This window comes from Canis lupus, chromosome 1 (assembly GCF_003254725.2).
Source record: "Canis lupus dingo isolate Sandy chromosome 1, ASM325472v2, whole genome shotgun sequence".
NCBI lineage: Eukaryota > Metazoa > Chordata > Mammalia > Carnivora > Canidae > Canis > Canis lupus.
In genome coordinates this window covers 93,487,090-93,505,460 of record NC_064243.1, presented here as the reverse complement: position 1 = coordinate 93,505,460, position 18,371 = coordinate 93,487,090, and the positions used below count along the sequence as shown (strand labels likewise).

Below are 18,371 nucleotides of genomic sequence, written 5' to 3'. Positions count from 1 at the left end.
GGAAACTGATTTAAAATGAGTTCCCCATTATACAGTGCATATCATGTCAATCTATTTCACTGCTTGAATCTTCAAACTATATCTTCCACATAAGAATTACCTAAAATAAAACAGATATTAACTAATTAAATATGTAACTAGTTCGAAATATGTTCAAAGCATTATACTAGGTAGGACTGTGTGAGATACAAAAAAATATAAGATGGACTTCAATCCTCAAGGAGACTAAAATCTAGCAAGAAAGCTAAAAATGTAAACAAAATATTATAATGCCAGATACACTATGCTAAATGCCACACAACAGATGCTTCAGGAATTTAAAAGAAGTTGAAACTATATCTAGTTGAGATAATTAGGGAAGGTTTCATGGAAAATTCAAAACTTCACGTAGTCTTAAGAGATGAAGAGATTTTTGGACACAAAAAAGGGTGATAAAATAGGGAGGAATGATACCAAAACAAAGCATAGTCCATATGCTTTGATACCAAAACAAAGCATATGTCCATAGTTTGGTAGGGCATACAGTTTATGTAAGGAAACAATGTGGATTAAAACTTGGAAAAGTAAGTTGGGGTCAAAATGTAGATACCCTTGAATGACTTGATCCTAAAAAGCAATAGACATTTTCTCACAGCACCTTTTCTTAAAGCATCATGCTTCTTCCACTCCACTGGTCAGAAGTAGTAATGATAAAAGTGCTTTAAGAAAATAAAGTGTATTTAGTGAGACTCATTAGGAGGCTGCTGTAATGGTTCAGATAGGAGATAATAAGGATCAGTTGTAGGGAATAGAAGACACTAAAAGGGTCTGAAAAAAAAAAAAAACTTGTAACTTTATCACTATATAGAAAAATGAAAAAGAAAAAACAGAAATTCTAAGATTTTAGTCTAGATGATTTAGGAATATGGAAATGAGAATGAACATGTAATGGGAGAAAGGAAAGGCAAAACATGATTTTCTTGGTAAGAAAGGAAAGAACTAGGGCAGCCCCAGTGGCTTAGTGGTTTAGCGCCACCTTCAGCCCAGGGCATGATCCTGGAGACCCGGGATCGAGTCCTATGTCGGGCTCCCTGCATGGAGCCTGCTTCTCCCTCTGCCTCTCTCTCTCTCTCTCTCTCTGTCTCTTAATAAATAAATTAAAAATATTTTTTTTAAAAAAGGTAACTAAAATATTAGCTGAAGTACCAGTATTTAACTAAGGTTTTAAACTGGATAAGAGAAATATAGGGCCATTCTTTTTATTTCATATATGTATCTCCTTTCTTTTAATGTGATAACTTATCTCATAAAATTAAAGTTTTACACAAATTCTTTAAAAATAATTTTATTAAAAAACTAGGGGTCCCTGGGTGGCTCAGCCTGTTAAGCCTATGCCTTCAGCTGAGGTCATGATCTCAGAATCTGGGATCCTTCTAGATCCAAGCCCCATCCATGTCTGCTCAGAAGGGAGTCTGCTTCTCCCTCTCCCTCTGCCCCTCTAACCTCGCTTGTGCTCTCTCTCTCTCTCTCAAAACAATAAAGTTTTAGAAACTAAAAAGACTCTCTCAAATCAATGAAATTTAATTTTAAAAATTAAAAAATTTCAAAAAAATTTATTAAAAGAAATACCCATTTAAAAGTATATTTATTAATTTCCTATTAATAAATTAGAAAACATTTTAGTGCAAAAAAATCCTATATTGTTTCAAAGGCACAAACCATGAAATAACCAGTATTAACCAAAACAAAAGCCTAACGTTGGTAATACAAACTTTATTTAGGGAAGGAGTTAGATTTCATTTTGCTAAAACTTCTCTCACCACACTTTTAGAAATCGGGCAAGTAAATTATTCTGATTAAGATAACTGATGGTTAGGTAATTCTTTTTAATACCTTACTTTTGTTCCATATACTGTATAGGACCATAGTATAATAAATTATGTTCATGAAGATATTCTGTGGAACTTATACCCAAAAGACAATAAAGATAGGAAAACCATTAAAAGCAACACTAAGAGCATAATCAACAAATGCCCCTTAGAGAAAAATTACAAAAGAAATAGTCCCAATGCCAAAGCATACTATATTTTAAACTATCCTTCCTTTATAAATGCAACGTATACCAATAAAAATTTCCCTTAATTGTAACTGTAAGAAAGTACTTTTTCATTTGGGTAGCTGACAGCATTTGAATCAAAAAATTTCACCTACATCCAACCAAAAAAATAAAAAACAGAGTTGCAAAATCAGAAATGAACCAAAGAAACAACAGGAGCAAATGTACTTTTTTTCTTGCTGAATATATATGAATTCATTAAAGATGGTTCACATAGCAGCAAATTATTTGCTGAGTCACCATATTTGATGGTATCAAGGCAATCCTGAGAAGAAAATGAATTTACAAAGGACATCTAACCTTTGGCTTTTATTAGCTTACCTTTTCCAAACTTATCTTTCTATAGTAGTGTCTTACATACTTCATAGTTTAGTGGCTGAACTATTTTTTAGTTATTTAAAAATACTTATGCTCTAATGTCATTAGTCAAATATGTTTTATTTATTCTATAAAATGCATATAATAATCTGATATCAATATAATCTGGCTAAGGAAATTACTTCCTTATGTATTTTCTGGGCACAGGATTAGAGAAATAGAAACATTAAGAAATAGAAAATTACATATGGTATTTACAATCTACTACCATATAATTTAGAATTCTATTGTGAAACTATTTTTACTATCCTAGATGAGAAAATCCTTCCTAGGAAAACAAAATTAGAAACTATCATATTTTTTCTAAATCCAAAGTATTAGATATCACAATACTACAAGTAGGGTAAAGCAGCTGAACAGTTTAGGAAAACTATCTTATTAATGGGATTTAAACTAGCATGAGACACCAAAATAAAACCAGTTCTGCAGCACAGGTGATATAACCATAAAGCCAACAGAAAGTTTCTCGCTCTCTTTTCTTAATGGCTACTAGAACAAAGAAACTACATTAAAGTTGAGTAGTGGTCAAGTTATTTTTTAAAAGAGCACCAGGACCAGTCAATGGAGGAGTTTTTTTTTTCAGCAAATGATGCTGGAAAAAAGGGGTATCCACATGCAAAAGAGTGAGATTGGGCCTCATCTCCCACCACCAACAAATATTAACTCAAAGTGGATCAAAGATCATATGAGTTAAACAGTAAAACACTTAAAGAAAATACAGGAGGAAATCTTCATGATACTGGATTTGGTAATGATTTCTTGGATATGACACCAAAACCACAGGTAAACAGAAGAAAAAAACAAACCAGATTACATAAAAATTAAAAAGCTTTGGGCACCACAGGACATATCAACAAATGTCAAAAGCAACTGATAGAATGGGAGAAAATATATGCAAATTATATGGCTGACAGGGGGTTAATATCCAGAATATATAAAGAACACTTACAACTTGACAATAACCTGAATTAAAAATAGGCAAAGGACATAAACAGAAATTTCCCCAAAGATATGCAAATGGCCAAAAAATTTTTAAAAAATGCTCAACATCAGTAATTATTAGGGAAATACAAATCAAAACCATAACAAAGTATCACTCCATACCAATCAGAATGGCTATTATCAGAAAAACAGAAAGTAAGCATTAGTGAGGATGTGGAGAAACTGGAATGCTTATGCACTGCTGCGGGAATGTAAAATGGTACAGCTGCCACCGAATACAGTGTAGCAGCTCCTCAAAAAAAAATTAAAAATAGAATTACCAAATAATCCAATAATTCCATTTCTGGATATTTAGCCAAAGCAATTGAAAGCAGGATCTTAAAGAAATGTTTTTATATGCATGTTCATAGTGGTGTTATTCTTTAGAGCCAAAAAGTGGAAGCAACCAAAGTATCTATTAATAGATAAATGAATAAACAAAATGTGGTATATACAATGGAATATTATTTACCCTTAAAACAAGGAAATTCTGACACATGCTACAACACGGATGACCTTGAAGACATGCTAAGAGAAATATATCCATCACATAAAAGCAAATGCTGTATAGTACCATTTATGTGAGAGACCCAAAACAGCAAACTCACAGACAGAAAGTAGAAAGATGGCTGCCAAGGGCCAGAAGGGGATAAGGAGTTACTGTTTAATAGGTATGAAGTTTCAGTCTAGAAAGATGAAAAATGTTCTAAAGATGAATTATGGTGACGGTTGTACAACAATGTGAATATACTTTAATGCTATAATCTGTTCACTTAAAAATGGTTAAAATGGTAACTTTTATTAAGTGTGTTTTACCAGAATTAAAAAAAAAGTTACTTGTTCTCATACCCCAAAAGCGGAATATTTTTCAATGTGTTGCTCACAAACTGAACCAGCTTTCCTAGACATCTTAGAAACACGAGCCATGAGGATCTGTAGGGTAATTTCCTATGATGTTAGGAAATCTGATTCAAATTCATTAATCTGACAGCCTGCGAATAAGGAGAGCATACCTTTACCCCAAAAGCACTAATATCTTTTTTCTTTCTTTCATTTCTACTCCTCAGTCTTGTGGTATATAAAAACAAAAGTTATTTAATGACAGAATATTGCAATGACTGTTTCAATTAAGGTAACAGGAAAATATTACAAAGTCTTCAAATACACTAAAAATTTAATATGGGGATCCCTGGGTGGCGCAGTGGTTTAGTGCCTGCCTTTGGCCCAGGGCGCGATCCTGGAGACCCGGGATCGAATCCCACGTCGGGCTCCCGGTGCATGGAGCCTGCTTCTCCCTCTGCCTATGTCTCTGCCACTCTCTCTCTCTCTCTCTGTGACTATCATAAATAAATAAAAATTAAAAAAAAAAAAATTTAATATAACAGAATTAATTAACAAACAACTGGAACACAGCTCTCAGACCAAGGAACAAAATCTAGCCATCCTCCTATGAGGAGCTAAACAAACTACTATAACTCACTTTTTATTTAGTTTCCTACTTACTTTACATTTTACCACCCACTATTTATGTCTGAAATTGTTCAGGAATGAAAAAAAAATTCTCTGAGGAAATTTTACTGTCTTATATTTCAGGTACTTATATGTACATAAATCAAGTTGTATAACTCAATCTAAACTTTGTGAAATCCTTAAAATGTTCTAAACGACCAAAAAGGTAAAAATTCAAAAGGGCAAATTAAGGGAACCTTTATAAAATAAATTATGTTAGTTATCAATTATGGGATTAAAAATTAGTGATCAAAAGACTCAAATTTATTACACCTTTCCTGGCCTACTACATAAGAGAGACCATCAATTTTCCCATTTATGAAGATTTTTTTCTGATGAGCTACACTACACAGCAAGATTCTTATCATTTAACATATATACAAGATAATTATACCTGAGCAAAAAGATAAGCCATGACAAAGTCGTCAAGAAGAGGAGCTTCAGCACCTCGAGATATTCCGTGCCGATAGGTTCTGTTGCTGCCGTTACAATACCAGTAAGGGAAGTAAAATCTATGAGACAAAACATTCAGTCAGCCTCCAAATAGTTCAAATATAAACATACCGTGTACATACAACCACTTCCAGCATACTGAAAGGTGTCATCCCATAATCAGAAAACACAGCTAATAACAGTGTTAAATATGAGTTGGGGACAGAAGAAAATCTGGATAAGACCATGATAAAAATATAGACAGAATTCAAGAAACCTAAGTGTAAAATCAATATGCTGCCTGCTTCTATGGGCAGAATGCAGAAATAATACTAGGAAACAAAAATAGAAAAATAAAATATTAACAAAAGTTTTTAAAATATTAATTCAGTAATATCAGTAGGGGAATTTGAAAATACTAATTTGGTGTGAAAACAAGTAATTGTTGCTTCTTTTAAGAAATGGAGGTTACCACAATGAAATATCACTTCAGGGGATCCCTGGGTGGCGCAGTGGTTTGGCGCCTGCCTTTGGCCCAGGGCGCGATCCTGGAGACCCGGGATCAAATCCCACATCGGGCTCCCGGTGCATGGAGCCTGCTTCTCCCTCTGCCTATGTCTCTGCCTCTCTCTCTCTCTCTCTCTGTGACTATCATAAATAAATAAAAATTAAAAAAAAAAAAAAAGAAATATCACTTCATACTAAACAATGGCTTGTATCAAAAAGTCAAGAAATAACAAGAGCCGGCAAAGATGTGGAAAAAAGAGACCCCTCCATGTGCTATTGGGAGGATTGTAAATTGACACAGCCACTTTGAAAAACAGTATGGAGGTTCTCAAAACACTAAAAATAGAATTACTATACAACCCAAAATTCTACTACTGGGTATTTATCTGAAGAAAATGAAAACACCAATTTGAAATGATACAGACACTCCCAGGCTTACTGAAGCATAATTTACAAAAGTGGAGAAAAGGAAGCGGCCTAGGTATCCATCAACAGATGAACAGATAAAGAAGGTGTGGTGTATAAATACAATGGAGTATTACTCAGCTATAAAAAATAAAATGTTGCCATTCACAACAAGGGTAGACCTAAAGGGTATTACGCTCACTGAAATAAGTCAAAGAAAGACTAATAATCATATTTCACTTATATGCAGAACATAAAAAGCAAAAAAAAAAAATCAACAAAAAAATTAAAAGGAAGAGACTAATAAAAACAATAAAAATCTGGTAGTTGGGACGCCTGGGTGGCTCAGCAGTTTGGCGCCTGCCTTCGGCCCAGGGCATGATCCTGGAGACCCGGGATCGAGTCCCACGTCGGGCTCCCTGCATGGAGCCTGCTTCTCCCTCTGTCTGTGTCTCTGCCCCTCTCTCTGTGTGTGTCTCTCATGAATAAATAAATAAAATCTTTAAAAAAAAAAAAAATCTGGTAGTTATTGTGGAGAGGGAGAAAAGGTAAAACAGGTGAAGGGGATTAAGAGGTATAAATTTCCAGTTATAAAATAGGTAAGTCACAAGATTGAAAAGTACGATGTCAGAAATACAGTCAATAATATTTTAATAACTTTGTATGGTGACAGATAGCAACTACGCTTACCATGGTGAGCATTTTTTAATGGATATAATTGTCAAATCACTGTGTTGTCTATCTACAGCTAATACATCAACTAAATGAATGAATGAATGAATGAATGAATCAATGAACAGGTTAAAAACTTGTCCTTCAAAGAAACAAAAAATATTATATATAGCTTTATTTATATTTATTGAGATATAATTCACCCATACCCTCAAGTTCACCCATTTATATACAATTCAGTTTTTTACTGTATTCATAGCCCTGTACACACATCCCCACAATCTAATTTTATAACATTTTCATTCCCACTAAATAAAACTCCACACCTATTAGTAGTCACACCAAAATCACCCCACCTACTCCCTAGCCCTAAATGATCACTAGTCTGTTTCTATAAATTTGCTTGTTCTGAACATTTTATATAAACGGAATCAGGGCAGCCCGGGGGGCTCAGCAGTTCAGCGCCTTCTTCAGCCCAGGGCATGATCCTGAAGACCTGGGATCAAGTCCCACGTCAGGCTACCTGCATGGAGCCTGCTTCTCCCTCTACCTGTGTCTCTGCCTCTCCTTCTCTCTGTGTCATGAATAAATAAAATCTTTAAAACAAAAAAATGGAATCATGTAACATGTGGCCTTTTCTACCTTCTTTCACTGCTTAGTCCTTATTTTTAAGGACTATCCACATTTATAACAAGTATTAGCAACTCATTCCTTTTTATTGGCCAGTTAATATTCCCTTGTATGGAATAAACCACATTTTGCTTCTTCATCACTTTATGGGCATTTCGGTTGTTTCCATCTTTTTGCTATTGTAGATAATGCTGCTAAGAACATTGTGTAAAAGGGGGTGTGTATGTGTATGTTTTCATTTCCCTTGCATATACACTTAGGAGTGAAATTGCTGGATCATATATTAATACTATGTTTACCTTTTTGAGGAACACCCAAAGTGTTTTAAAAAGTGGCTAAATAAATAAATAAATAAATAAATAAATGTGGTTGTACTAGTTTACATCTCTAACAGCAACATATGAGCAGCTCAATAGTTCATAATCTTGCCAACACATGTGGAGAGTTCAGCTAAGTTAGTCTTTGGTATTGTCGCCTTGGCATCTATTTTGTGTAGCCAAGTGGCCTGCAGTGACCTTAAACTGACACTAGCCCCCTCAGGCAAGTGCATACCCTACATAACAACAATAGCCCATTGAGTCACAAGCAAAGTAAGTTTTTTTTTATTATTTTTTTAAGATTTTATTTATTCATGAGAGACACAAGAGACAGAGAGGCAGAGACACAGACAGAGGCAGAAGCAGGCTCACAGCAGGGAGCCCGATGTGGGATTCGATCCCAGGACCCTGGATCATGACCTGAACCAAATGCAGATGCTCTACCACTGAGCCACCCAGGAGCCCCACAAATGTAAGTTTCTGATACAACTTCCCCAATACCATTGTGATCAAGTCTCCTCTGTGTCAGAGCTGAAGCAGCAGCCCCTCAATAAAACTCTTACTAAAGCCCCTCAATAAGACTCCCAGGTGGCTTATCAAAGACCAGCTCTGTTGGCTTGAACTGAATCTGGAACTCCAAACACTCTACCCACAAACCCTAATAAAGGCATGTGCCTTGGGTCTTGTGTCTCTCTCTACTCTGCCTTGATCTCCCCATATGCCTTGTGGAGGCTTACAGGGTACTTCCTCTAGGACCCATGAGTAATAACTTTTCTACTTTGGTTTCTCTTGTGCTCTGTCACCGAAGCATGGCTCACTATCTAGCACCTTGTGCTCTACTTAGTAAGTGGTAATTTGCCAAATTCATAAAAACTTGGCATTGTCCATCTTTTATACCTTTGGAATCTAATGGGGGAATTGGTGTCCTGTTGTTTCTAATTTACATTCCTCTAAAGAAGGGAAATGTTGAGCATCTTTCCATGTGCTTACTGGCTATTTGTAGGTCTTATTTAGAAAAATGCTATTTGAATCCTTTGCCCATACTTTCATTGGGTAATCTTTCATTATACTATTAAACAATAGCTCTTCATGTATTCCAGATATAAAACCTTTATTGGGGATGCCTGGGTGGCTCAGCAGTTGAGCACCTGCCTTCCACCCAGGCTGTGATACTGGAGACCCGGGATCGAGTCCCACATCAGGCTCCCTTCATGGAGCCTGCTTCTCCCGCTGCCTGTGTCTCTGCCTCTCTCTCTCTGTGTCTCTCATGAATAAATAAAATATTTTAAAAAAATAAAATAAAATAAAAAATAAAACCTTTATCAAATAGGATTACATGAGATGCCTGGGTGGCTTGGTGGTTGAGTGCCTGCCTTCAGCCCAGGACGTGATCCTGGAGTCCCAGGATCGAGTCCCACATCAGGCTCCCTGCAAGGAGCCTGCTTCTCTCTCTCCCTATATCTCTGCTTCTCTGTCTCTCATGAATAAATAAATAAAATCCTTAAAAAAATAGGATTACAAACATTTTCTTCTATTCTGTGGGCTGTCTTTTCACATACTCAACACCATTCTTTGATGCACAAACATATATTTTGATGAATCCAAATTAATCTATTTTTCTTGTGTCACCTGAGCTTTTGGTACCATACTGAAGAAGCCACTGGCTACTCCTAAGTGTACAAAGATGTACTCCTGTATTGTCTTCTAAGAGTTTTACAGTTCAAGGATACAGTCAACAAAACTAAAAGACAACCTACAGAATGGGAGAAGATATTTGCAAATGACATATCAGATAAAGGGCTAGTTTCCAAGATCTATAAAGAACTTATTAAACTCAACACCAAAGAAACAAACAACCCAATCATGAAATGGGCAAAAGACATGAAGAGAAATCTCACAGAGGAAGACATAGACATGGCCAACATGCACATGAGAAAATGCTCCACATCACTTGCCATTAGGGAAATACAAATCAAAACCACAATGAGATACCACCTCACACCAGTGAGAATGGGGAAAATTAACAAGGCAGGAAACCACAAATGTTGGAGAGGATGCGGAGAAAAGGGAACCCTCTTACACTGTTGGTGGGAATGTGAACTGGTGCAGCCACTCTGGAAAACTGTGTGGAGGTTCCTCAAAGAGTTAAAAATAGACCTGCCCTACGACCCACCAATTGCACTGTTGGGAATTTACCCCAAAGATTCAGATGCAATGAAACGCCGGGACACCTGCACCTCGATGTTTATAGCAGCAATGTCCACAATAGCCAAACTGTGGAAGGAGCCTCGGTGTCCATCGAAAGATGAATGGATAAAGAAGATGTGGTTTATGTATACAATGGAATATTACTCAGCCATTAGAAACGACAAATGCAAAAAAATAAAAAAATAAAAAAAATTAAATTAAAAAAAAAAAAGAAACGACAAATACCCACCATTTGCTTCAACGTGGATGGAACTGGAGGGTATTATGCTGAGTGAAGTAAGTCAATCGGAGAAGGACAAACATTGTATGTTCTCATTCATTTGGGGAATATAAATAATAGTGAAAGAGAATATAAGGGAAGGGAGAAGAAATGTGTGGGAAATATCAGAAACGGAGACAGAACATGGAAGACTCCTAACTCTGGGAAACGAACTAGGGGTGATGGAAGGGGAGGAGGGCGGGGGGTAGGGGTGAATGGGTGATGGGCACTGAGGGGGGCACCTGACGGGATGAGCACTGGGTGTTATTCTGTATGTTGGTAAATTGAACACCAATAAAAAATAAATTTATTGTTAAAAAATAAAATAAAATAAAAAGTTTGGAAAAAAAAAGTTTTACAGTTCCAGCTCTTATATTTAGATCTATGATTCATTTTAAGTAAATGTTTTATATATAGTGTGAGTTAGTGATCTAACTTCATGACCATACTGTGGATATTCAGTTGTCCCAGCAGCATTTGTTGAAAAAAACACTCCTCCCCATGAACTGTCTTAGCACTCCTGTCAAATATCAATCACCATAATATCAGGGATTATTTTTGTACTCTTAGTTCTATTCTAGTAACCTATGTACCTATCTGTAAGCCAGTACCACACTGCCTTGATTACTATAACTGTGGAGTAAGTTTTGATATTAGGAAGTATAAATCTTCCAAACTTTTTTTTTTTTTTTTAAGATTTATTTACGGGAAGCCCCGGTGGCGCAGCGGTTTAGCGCCGCCTTCAGCCCAGGGCCTGATCCTGGAGACCTGGGATCGAGTCCCACGTCGGGCTCTCTGCGTGGAGCCTGCTTCTCCCTCTGCCTGTGTCTCTGCCTCCCTCTCTCTCTCTCTCTCTCTCTCTCTCTCTCTGTCTGTCATGAATACATAAAATCTAAAAAAAAATAATAAAGATTTATTTACTTATTTATTTGTGATAAACAGAGAGAGAGAGAGAAAGAGAGAGAGAGAGAGGCAGAGACACAGGAGGAGGGAGAAGAAGGCTCCATCCCGGGAACCCGATGCAGTACTCCATCCCGGGACTCCAGGATCGCGCCCTGGGTCAAAGGCAGACGCCAAACCGCTGAGCCACCCAGGGATCCCCCCAAACTTCTTCTTTTTCAAGACTGTTTTGACTATTTCAAGTCCCTCTGATTTTTAAACAAATTTTACCACTAACTTGTAAATTTCTGCAGTAAAGACCATTAGGATATCAATGGAGACTGTACTGAACACAGATCAATGTGAGAAGTATTTCCATTTAACAATATTAAGTCTTCTGATCCATAAACATGAGTTATCTTTCCATTAGGTAAGTGGTTCTTTAAATTCTTTCGATATCTTACATTTCCCAAAAGCAAAGGTTCTGCACTTCTTTTTTGAGGCTCATTTCTAAGTACTTCTTTAAATGCTATTGTTAATGGAATTGTTTTCTTAATTTCACATTTGCATTGTATACTGCTAGTGTATTGATCTTCTGTCCTGCAAATGACTGAGCTCATTTATTTAATTCTAATAGTTTATTTATTCCTTAGAATTTTTTTAAAGATTTATTTGAGAGAGAGAGAAAGAGAACAAATGTTCCTGATCCCTGGGAGAAAACAGTCTTTCACCATCATGGATAATGTTAGCTTTGGGTTTTTTTTTTTTTTTTTGGTAGAAGTACCTTACGAAACTGAGGAAGTTCCTTTCCATTTTGATTGTTTTGAGTATTTTTATCATAATAGGGTGTTGGATTGTGTCGAATTTTTTTCTATGTCTATTGAGATGATCATTTTGGCCCTTTATTTAACTGATATGGTGCATTATAGTGATTGATTTGGGGATGTTAAAGCAACTTTGTATTTCTTAGAACAAATCCTACCTGGTCAATGGTATTTAATCTTTTTTATATGTTGCTGGATTTGGTTTGCTAGTATTTTGAAGACTTTTATACCTGTTTCCATAAGGGATACTGACCTGACCTGTACTTTTCATTTCTTCTGGATGTCTGCCTGGATTTGGTATTAGGGTAACACTGAACTCACAGAATGAGTTAGGAAGTGTTCATTTTTTCTGAATAATTGTTACCAATTTTTCTTTAAAAGTTTGATAGAATTTACCACTGAAGCCACTTGGGCCTAGGCTTTTCTTTGTGGGGAATTTTTTTTTTTTTATTAATTCAATGTCTATACTTGCGGGAGGTCCTACAGACTTTGTTTCTTCTTTTAGCAGTTCCCATACCTTGGTCTTTTTAGGCATTTGTTCACTTCATGTTGGTTAGGTAATTCTGTTATCACTCAGTTGTTCCCTATAATCTTTATTTCTGTAATGTCCCAGTGATTGATGTTCTCTCTTCCTGATTTTAGTAATTTAAGCTTCTTTTTATCTTGATCAATTTAGCTAAAGACTTATCAATAGTGTTTATCTTTTCAAAGAACCAACTTTTCATTCCTTGATTTTCTGTTCTTTTCCTTTCTCTTTTTCATGTATTTCTACTCTGATCTTTATTATTTCCTTCCTTTGCCTGGCTCTGAGTTTTACTTACTTTTCTTCTACTTTGTTAAGGTAGAATACTCTTGATTTGAGAACTTTTTCCTTTTTAATATAGGTGTGCATAGCTATGAATTCTCATCTAATTACTGTTTAAACTGCATACTTTAAGTTGATATGTTCATTTTTAGTCGTATCAAAGTATTTTCTATTTTCCCTTGTGATTTTTTCTTTGACCAAGTGGTTATTTAAAATTGTGTTAACTGGGATCCCTGGGTGGCACAGCGGTTTGGCGCCTGCCTTTGGCCCAGGGCGTGATCCTGGAGACCTGGGATCGAATCCCACGTCGGGCTCCCAGTGCATGGAGCCTGCTTCTCCCTCTGCCTGTGTCTCTGCCTCTCTCTCTCTCTCTTTCTGTGACTATTATAAATAAATAAAAATTTAAAAAAAAAACCAAGTACATCTATTTCAAAAAATATTTTTTAAAAAATTGTGTTAACTATCACATATTAGTGAATTTCCCAATTTTCCTTCTGTTAATGATTTCTAATGATTGGAACATACTCTGTATGATTCCAATCTTTTGAAATTTATTGAGACTCATTTGGTAGACTAACGTGTGGTCTATCCTGGAGAATGTGCCATGTGCACTTGGAGAAGAATGTGATTGTGTTGTTGCTGAGTGGAGTGCTCTGTATAAGCATGTGTAGCCGGTTTATAGTGTTCTTTAAGTCTTTATCTTGCTGAATTTAGTCTAGTTGTCCTATCCATTAATGAAAGTCATGTATTGAAGTCTCCAACTATTATTGTGGAATTGTCTCTTTTCCCTTTCAATGCTGTCAGTTGTTGGCTTAATGAATTTTGGAGCTCTGTCATCAAATTTAATTTATAACAATTATTATGTTTTCCAGACTCATTAACTCTTTTATCATTATAAAATGTCCCTTCTTTGTTTCTAGTAATAATTATATCTTTCCCGTCAATCTTGTCTGATATTAATATAGTTGCTTCAGCTCCCCTGTGGTTACTGAGGGTGTTCTTTTTCAATCCTTGACTTTCAGCTTACCCTGTGTCTTTTAACTTAAAGTGTGCCTCTTAGAGACAACATGTAGCTTATGTTGTCTCTATTCCTCTAATCTATTAGATTAATCTATTCCTCTAATCTCTGACACTATATCAGTATTTAGTCCATTTACCATTAAGACAATTACTGTTAAGGTAATACTTATGTCCATCATTTTGCTATTTGTTTTCTGTATGGCTTCTGTCTTTTTTCGTTCATCCACTTCTCCACTACTAAGATCTTTTTTATTAAATAGATACTTTCTAGTGTATTAAGTTTCATATTGTTTCTTTCACTTGTATTTTTGAGTTATTTTCTTAGGAGTTTCCCAGAGGACTACAATTGACATTTCAACTTAAAAAATATCAGTAATAAGCAACTTAATTTCAGTAATACACAAAACTTTCATTTCCTTTGTTCTATTAGTGTCATACAAACAATATCTTCATAGATCATAAGCCCTTCCACAGTTTTGTAATTACTGCTCTCTTATGTGGTTTTGATATAACCCCTACAAATGTAATAAAATGAAGAATACCCTCTAAACAACAGGCACGTGGTATTTTTTTTAATTATATAAAATCTTCTTTTGAATGGTTTCTGATTAGACTTTCCTTGGAACTTTTGATTATATGTAGCTATGAATCTATGTGTACTTGATTTGAGAATAGGAGAAATTCATGAATTTGAGAAGACAAACAATTTTTAATTCGTGAGAAGAGGTCAGCAAACTGCCTCAGAGCCCCATTCTGGTCCACTCTAAGTTTTTATAAATAAAGTTTTACTGGAATACAGTCATGCCCATTCATTTGCTTATTATTTATGGTGGCTTTCACAATATAATAACAGAGATGAATAGTTAAAACAGAGATAATATAGCCTAAAATATTTACTACTGGCCTTTTACAGCAAAGGACTATTGCTGTAAACACTCTGCTGAATGCTTATTATTGATGCCAATAAATTTATTTACATTTTCTAAGTTAATAATCATACCATCTCAAATAATGACTTTGTTTCTTTGTATTCAACTATTAAATATTTATTTTTCTTGTCTTACTGTATTCAGAAATACAGTAAGACAGGATTTACTCCACTAAAATCCTAAATGGAAGCAGTGGTGGTTGCTATCTTTGTTTTCTATCTCTTTTTATTTTACAGAGATTGCTGCTAACATCTTACCATTTGAGAATATTATTTACTACCTGCTTTTGGTAACTACCCTTTATGATATAAGGATGTTTCTCCTGAGTCTTAGTTTTTTAAGGCTTCCTTTTCTTTCCTTTTTAAGATCATGAATGAGTCCATGTGTTTATTTTTCACTATGCAACACTGACTGCATGTAATGAATCTATTTCATAAGAGCCACAGATCAAACATTTCTTTATTTAATCTTTTTTAATGGAAGAGTTCCACTGGATTTCTCTAAATTGGTATTACATATTTGCATAAACTGTGAAATTAACTAATAATTTGAGGCTGTGAATAAATACTGACAAAATCATTTCTTTTACTTTAACTCTAAAAAAATTATTAAAAAGAGATGTGATGAGCACTGGGTATTATATGCAACTGATGAATTACTGAAAACTACGTATGAAACTAAAAAAAGAGAGAGAGATGTTAGATTACATTTTAATGCACAAAACACTGAATTTCCTGGGAAACTAAAAATATTCCAAACATTTAGGATTTTGTCAGTCAGTAGAGGCCATTCTCATCATTTTTAAATTTAATTATAATCATAAGTGGTTAAGTAGCATCCCACCAGAAAAGCTAAGAGTATCCTAGTGAAAAAACATGTAAAAACACTTCCTCTGGTGGACAAAATGTCTTAAATGAAGTTTGGTTTCTATTATTAAGTACCTTGCAACTTAAAAATATGTTTGAGATAATTTCTCTCACTTTGCTTTTTCACCACTTTATTGGAGAAAGTACCTTATTCTGTAGAGTACATTGTGCTTGGTTGATTCATCAATATGGAAGACGTGGTTGGGTGGATACCAGATCCTTTCTGTTTCACTCATTAAAGCAAACATACTATGATACACAGGTGTGATTCCTAGGAAAGAAGTAGAAAAAAAATGATTACAGACAGTAACAAGTACATTTATTTAACATCCATAATTTATAATGATGTTGAAATAACAACTCTTAATCAGCACAAATGCAATAGCAATTGACATCTTTTGGTTCAACGTGTCTTCCTACTGAATTTTTAATTAAATCTTTTTTCCCTGTATTTTAAAATATGATTGCTGGAACTCTTTTAAGCAGATTTTTTTAAATGCAATTTTTTGGGGACACTGGGGTGGCTCAGTGGGTTAAGCATCCGCCTTTGGCTGAGGTCATGATCCCAGGATCCTAGGATCAAATCCCAAATATCAGGCTCCCAGGAGGGAGCCTGCTTCTCCCTCCACCTATCTCTGCCTCTGTCTCTGTGTTTCTCATGAATAAATAAATAAAAGTGAAAATGGCAAAAATGGACAACAGTTATTCACAACAGACCAATAAATGAATAATAATAAATATGTGAAGGGATGGTAATAGCTAGTATTGAAGAAAATGCAAATTAAAATTAAGTGATATCACTTTATACTATTCAGCCAACAAAAATAAGAGGGATAACATCTAGGGCTGATTAAATGGTAGTGAAAACGAACTATTACATAATTGCTAGAAATGTCAACCTTTTAACTCAGCAATGTACTCCTAAAAGTACAGTATAGTAGTAAGAAAATGTACAGATTATTAGTAAGAAAATGTAGAAAATATGAAAAAATTATGCTAGTACAATCCATGGAGTGGAATATGAGGAAACTCAATAAAAACAATTAGTGCAAAAGTAGGTGGCTTGAATAGAATTTTCACAATGTATATTTTCATGATAAAGACAAGAAGCAGGCAGCCCAGGTGGCTCAGCAGTTGAGCAGTGCCTTCCGCCCAGGATGTGGTCCTGGAGGCCCGGGATTGAGTACTGTGTAGGGCTCCCTGCATGGAGCCTGCTTCTCCCTCTGCCTGTGTCTTTGCCTCTCTCTCTCTCTGTGTCTCATGAATAAATAAATAAAATCTTAAAAAAAAAAAAGACAAGAAGCATACAATATGATTCCATTTTATAAAATAATAACCTCAAAATCCTAATGACTGTGTGTATAGGAGGGAGGGGGACTATGTTTCCATCTATGTTTTTATGATCATGGAAAAAACCATAAAGGACAGACAAGAGATTACTGCCACAACTACTAGGATGGGACAAAGAGGGAAAAGGAAGATTAAGAGTAGAACAGGGAAAACCTTCAAGAAAGAATTCACTAAATAAAAATGGTAAGTCCTGTCAAAAAAGAAAAAGAAAAAAAAGATACTATCAATACCAAAATCAGAGTCCATTATGTATATCACCTTGAAACTATAGAGAATGATGGTTTGTCAATCTCTGAATTTTAAAATAACCTTGACAGGAAATAATGCCTGTCATTCAAATAACTTGAGAAATAGTTATTTTATCTGAGAATTATTTTGATCTAGGCTATTTATGCACTTAAAAAATGCTTTAAACTTAAAAATCTGAATAACATCATCCAATCAAGTAGCATGGTAATCTCATGTCTCAGTGCCGTACATGCAGTACTCCTTTTATCCATCTACCACCTCTCCTCTATCCACGAAATGCTTCACACAATCAGTGTGCTAGGTATATAAGAGACAGTGGGAGATGAAAATGCCCAGGAAAGGGCCATAATAGATCTGATATGAGATAACCTGGGGAAGAGAAAATACTGGGAAAAGAATTTTAGCAAAAAAGTAGCATTTAGTTTAAATGTAACTATTCAAATGAAACTGTATATGGAACCATTATTCTTAGCATACAAGGATAAGGATTTTTTTTAATTAGACAATGTCATGATTTTCAAACAACAGCATAATCATACAAAGCAGGAAAAGTGAATTTATACTGATGAATCATCACAATGTTTTTAAATGATGAATAATGATTTCTTCAAATTGGATTTCATACCTTAATTACAGGTATCAAAATAGGAAAATGAATGTACCTATAAAAATTGGTACAAAAAAGTCAGAAAAGAGGGATACACACCAAAAGAAAAATGGTTAAGTCAGCCCTGCAAACAAATAAAGTGCTTATATAGTCATGTTTAGTCACAATGATATCTTATTCCAAAATGGCCATTAGATATTAATACTTATTTTTCTTAGTTCATGTTAATTGGGTTGTCTTAGAAAGGATGAAAAAGCAATGACATTGTATTTGAGATATACATTACATTGAAAAAATAGGACCAACAGAAACGTCAGTCATTTTTAAATCTTTCTTTCCCTACACACTAAATCCAAATTATTTTTACTTACATTTGTTAAAAGCTTCTTCTTTTAAGAAGAAGCTTAATGTGCTTCTTCTTTTCCAAGTCACTATCATAACTGTGATTC

General features: G+C 35.0%; 1 protein-coding gene across 7 annotated transcripts in view; it reads right to left on the bottom strand.

The window, feature by feature from the left end:
* The window catches only part of JAK2 (Janus kinase 2), a 118,316-nt gene that overhangs the window by 45,933 nt on the left and 54,012 nt on the right, over window positions 1–18,371 (bottom strand). For all 7 annotated transcript variants that reach the window (XR_007401641.1, XM_049092839.1, XM_049092828.1 and 4 more), the window contains 2 exons: window positions 15,864–15,987; window positions 5,358–5,475 (listed from right to left, as the gene is read on the bottom strand). Coding sequence is in view for 6 of the 7 variants with exons in the window: in XM_049092839.1 (XP_048948796.1) it covers window positions 5,358–5,475; window positions 15,864–15,987 (242 nt within the window). In the remaining variant the exon portion in view is untranslated. The remainder of the gene's footprint in view (window positions 1–5,357; window positions 5,476–15,863; window positions 15,988–18,371) is intronic.